Source organism: Physcomitrium patens, chromosome 23 (genome assembly GCF_059467195.1).
Source record: "Physcomitrium patens ecotype Gransden chromosome 23, ASM5946719v1, whole genome shotgun sequence".
NCBI lineage: Eukaryota > Viridiplantae > Streptophyta > Bryopsida > Funariales > Funariaceae > Physcomitrium > Physcomitrium patens.
The window spans coordinates 629,197-633,891 of record NC_143432.1 but is presented as its reverse complement, the minus strand read 5'-3'; the positions used below and the strand labels follow the sequence as shown (position 1 = coordinate 633,891).

Genomic DNA, 4,695 nt, shown 5'->3' with positions numbered 1-4,695 from the left:
GTAGCCTCGCCACTAGCATCTACATCCTACATCATACACTACTTCAGCCTTGGCTTGATTTGGCCTCGCCACTAGCATCTACATCCTACATCATACACTACTTCAGCCTTGGCTTGATTTGGCTTGGCTGGGCCTGCCTTGCCTGCTTGCTTGCTGCTACATAGACCTCCACATCCATCGCACTTCTTCTCACGCCCTTCCCTCTCCCTCTCCCTCCTCGTTCTGCACTTTCCTGTCCAACCGATCGCTTCAGGATTGCGCTTCGAAATCCCACACAAGACCCACTCAACGTCCCCAGGTGGGATTCTTCCCACAATTGCTGAAAATGTCTTGTAGCCGCAGGGAGAGGGGGAGAGTTGGGGTGGGAGTGAGTTGCTGCTTTGCGGTGTTTGTGTGTGACGCGGGTCGTATTTTCGGAAGTGTAGTTCGCTGGAGATAAGTGTTGTAGCGGTGGTGTCTAAATTGGGATGATGGGCGTTATTTTTGGGTTGATGTGATGTTGAGTGGTTTTTGCGCATTGGGTCTTGGTGGTGCGTAGAACTGACTCCCTTTTACTTTGCTTGCTTAGGTGGGCAATCCTTGAGTTGTCGGTTTGAGTGGACTGGAACTTTCGCGTTTGGAATTAAACATAGATTTCTCATGTACTTTTCCCTTGGATCTTCCTGACTGTTGTAGAATTGACAGAGAACTGGTCGTTTCCACCCCTTATACTGTTATGAAAAAACAGAAAAAGATACAGAAAAAGTGTACATGACGTTTCAAGTTAAGAAATCGTTCACTTGAAGGGAACGTCGATTTTTCTCCACCGTCTGCCTCTATATAACTCCCATCAGCATCTGTGCGAGAAGACACACGACATAGCTTCTTCTATATAGAAATAGGGAGAGTGAACAGAGAATAGAAGGCAGAACCCAGAAGTTGTCGCCACAGTGCGAGAGTAGACAACTGATACAAGATGAAGAAAGTTCGCGACAGACTGTATATAGGAAACATTAAGGATGCCGCCGAAGTTTTGACATCAGCTCATCCTCCTGTGACGCACATGTTATCTCTGATTACGCCCAACATGGACCCGCTGGAGTTCAAGAAGCCCACCTCAGACGAAGACAGCCCTAGAATTCTCAATGTCGCAAACGTCGAACTTGACAAGCTCGTGAAGAAAATTGTTCCCATCCGTGACATCGAATCACAGAACTTGTTGGATCACCTCGAGGGTTGCCTCGACTTTATTGAGCAGGGCAGGGATAATGGCAGTATTCTGGTTCATTGCGTTGCAGGAGTCTCTCGTAGGCAAGTCCTCAAACTTACTCTATCTTATTACTTCTATATTGTGGACTTCACTATGGTCTTTCGCGCATATATGAATATCAGTAGGGAATTATTACGTTTGTTATTATCATCAGCATCATCATCATCATCATCATGTCTTGCTTGTCTTATTATCCTTCCCGTTCAATTACAATGGATACATTTGTGTTAGAGAAGTAGTGTGATACATGTAAAGGCTCTCTACTTACCATGTTCCTACTAGGCATAATGGAACTTCGTAAGAGGATTCTTATCATGTACTGTTTAGTTCTCTTCTCTACTGTTGGTGCTCCCTTGACATTGTGCAAGAACTCTTTGTTTTAAGTTGTTTGACATTGTGATGTTTTTGAATCATATAGTGCGGCTGTCATCACTGCATACCTGATGCGATTGGATAGACTTTCATTGGATGGTTAGTTCTTCTCTACCTATTTTCTTAGTCTTCTTCTTCTACTTCTTCCTTTGTGTACAATCACTTTTCTTTCAGAAGTTCAAAACGCCAGCGTAGTAGTGAGCAGATTATTAAATGATTTTTCACAGTTCGTTGCCATAGTATTCAACTAGTCTCAATGTGCAGTGTGACGATTTTTCTCAGTAGACGTTGGTGAAAACGTTTCTTTGTCAATTTCAGAAGCACTAGCATCCTTGCAGCAAGTGAGCAGTAAAGTCTACCCAAATTGTGGGTTTATGCAACAGGTACTTCACGACATTTATTTTTCAGATTTATGTGCTTGTAGCCTTGTAGTGCGTAGGGCATGCTATTATATTAAAAGCCGTGTATATTGGTATTACTTGGGTTTGTTTGCATGAATACTAGCTTGGTTCTTTTGAAAAAACGCATCATAACTTCATGTGATTTCTTGATCTCCTAAATTTTGTAAAGTTCTGTCCAGCTACAACTCTTCGAAGAAATGGGCTACGTTGTCGATAGGAAAAATCTGTCTTTCAAGAGGTTTCACCTTGAAAATCTTGGTGAGTATATTTGACCATCTTGTTTTAATAATAGATACGGCAAGTAGCTCTTCTTGCTTCAGTTAAACTGGAGTAAGATATTAATAGGAATTTTCGCGATCCAGGAGAAGCTTTTTGGAGGGGGGAGAAAATCGAAAATCCTCGTTATGCTGCCGATCCTGGGGTCAGTGCAAATGAGTTTGAGGAAGATGTTGGGGTTTCTTCCTCACAGGTCAGTGCGCTATACTCTTGCAAAAAGTGCAAGCGAGTGGTGGCGTGTCAAGAGAATGTGATCTCTCATGGACCCGCTTCTGGTGAGAGCCCTTCAAGGTGGAGACGGCGAGGTGCCCGACGTTGGGGTGGAGACCATGATGACCCAGCTTGTACATCCATTTTTGTTGAGCCCATGCAGTGGATGAATCTAGGTAGCGGTTTCTCTTTTTTTTCCTTCAAATATATATGAACTGTCTCTAACCTCAATTAATCTTATGTTACCTATATTCATTATTTGTTTGCTGGTAGTTGGCGTGACCCTCATCACAGAGTTTGTAACGTCGAGCATTTAAGATACACGTAAGAGTTATTATTTTGTTTTAACTCCCACGTTGTTGGGGAAAACAGGTCAAGATGGAGATGGAGTATACGAAGGGAAACTTCAATGTTTGAATTGTGAGTCACGGTTGGGAAACTTCAACTGGGCAGGTATTCCTTGCAGCTGCGGCAAACATGTCAAGCCAGCTTTTCAACTGCACAAGTGCAACATAGATTCGTCCCTTACGGCGTAAGATTTCCCCTCCTGATCTATATCTGTTTCTGTTTCTGATTGTTTTTTATTTCTATTTCTATTTCTTTAGTGATTTCCCTTGGTTGGTCGGTTCGGGTTTGATATAACTTAGTAGAAGCTCTCATCTTTTCAAGACATTTTACAGTTATTAACTAGCACAACTCTACTGCGTTCCGAGACATAGCAGTTTTACTTATCTACTTGAAGGGATACACTCTTTGAGTATTTGGTCGTTCGACTTATTTTTATGAATTAGGTTCTGATTCATTCATTATCTTATGCTCACATTTTGCTCGTAAACACCACGCAGGGTCGAGGCGGACGCATCTGATTCCGAACCAATGCGATACTCATATTCCTCTGATTCCAGTAGTTTTACTGCAACTCGACACTGTGGCCACCTGTTGGTTTAAGAAGGAATGGTATAAGGTTTTCGTCAAGTGGGATCAAGGACCAAGAAGGGATCTAGAGGTTCATTAATCATATTGGCGGCGTGAAATTTAAAAAAAAAAAAAGAAAAAAGAAAGAAAAGAGAACTGAAACCTTTGCACCTGGTTCACGAGAGAAAACAACTGTATTTTTTTTTTACTCCTAGCCACTGAATGTCAAGGAGTCCTGACTCAGACGGCTTGGAAGTATGTGCGTGAGAGTCGTGAGTGTGAATTATTGTTTTGGCCAACATCGTCAATTTGCACAAAAAAATGTATTTGGTGTAAAGGTAACCTTGCAGATTCCCCGGGGCTAATAGCTGTTGTACAAAATGATTCTCAAGTTTTGATAATATATTTCCAAGCTTGCCAATAAGTGTACAAGCTTGTGTTTTTTATTTGGAGAACTACAGTTGGGTCTTCGCAGGATTGATGCAGTCTTCTTTGTTGACTATCTTTCTTGGATTCATGTCGTGCTAGAAGTTAAAATTTTGATAAGGATTTTTTGGTTTTGATTGTGCAGAACCTGTGTAGTCATATCTAAGCTTAAGAAATTGGTTCAAGGCAATCAGCAGATTGGGCAAAGTAAATTAGTGTTTTCATGGAGTGGTTCACTCTTTATTATAGAATCGATTTTATTAATTTATCATTTGAATTCAAAAAAGTATTTGTCATTCGTGAGTAGTGTTTGGATAACTCCTTTTGATATAAAGCGATTCCAAAGTGTAAATATGAAACAATAGCCTTGATGTGTCATATGTGCATCTCAGGCAGATTATATGTCACCATTAAAGACATTGAGCTAAATTTAATGTAGATGTGTATACATTTTACAACATGTTTTTTTGATTTTTTTGGCTATGTTGGATATTAATTGACAATCTTAACAAGAAATATCAAGTTACCAACCCTTGCAAAAATGCCGAAACACAGTCCAAAATACTTTCAATAATTGTATGACAAAATCACTATGGTGAACGAAACATATTGCTTAATGAACTAATGTGAATTTCTGAACTTTTTAATTGAACATTTAAGAATAAATCTAATGGTTTTTTTGATACATAGTTCTACAAAATTGTGGTCACTTTTCAAACAACACATTCCACAAGCCATCAAGTATGACCCAAGTCAGCTTCCTACTAAGTAAGCAATCAATGACTTGACAAAATAACTTTCTCTTTCTTTATGTATATATGTGTATATATATATATATATATATAT

General features: G+C 40.1%; 1 protein-coding gene across 2 annotated transcripts; it reads left to right on the top strand.

Annotated features, from left to right (window-relative positions):
* Positions 1-204: 204 nt before the first annotated feature.
* LOC112276036 (uncharacterized) lies at positions 205-3,878 on the top strand. 2 transcript variants are annotated; one of them, XM_090246389.1, is made up of 8 exons: positions 205-298; positions 676-1,290; positions 1,668-1,720; positions 1,940-2,004; positions 2,202-2,280; positions 2,385-2,684; positions 2,881-3,040; positions 3,354-3,878. In XM_090246389.1, exons 2-8 carry the CDS (start codon positions 956-958, stop codon positions 3,454-3,456), a joined length of 1,095 nt encoding a protein of 364 aa, XP_090102515.1. In that variant the 5' UTR covers positions 205-298; positions 676-955; the 3' UTR covers positions 3,457-3,878. The 2 variants fall into 2 exon arrangements, with proteins under 2 accessions (XP_090102515.1, XP_024362747.1); XM_024506979.3 differs by having other exon boundaries at positions 569-1,290.
* Positions 3,879-4,695: the final 817 nt, after the last annotated feature.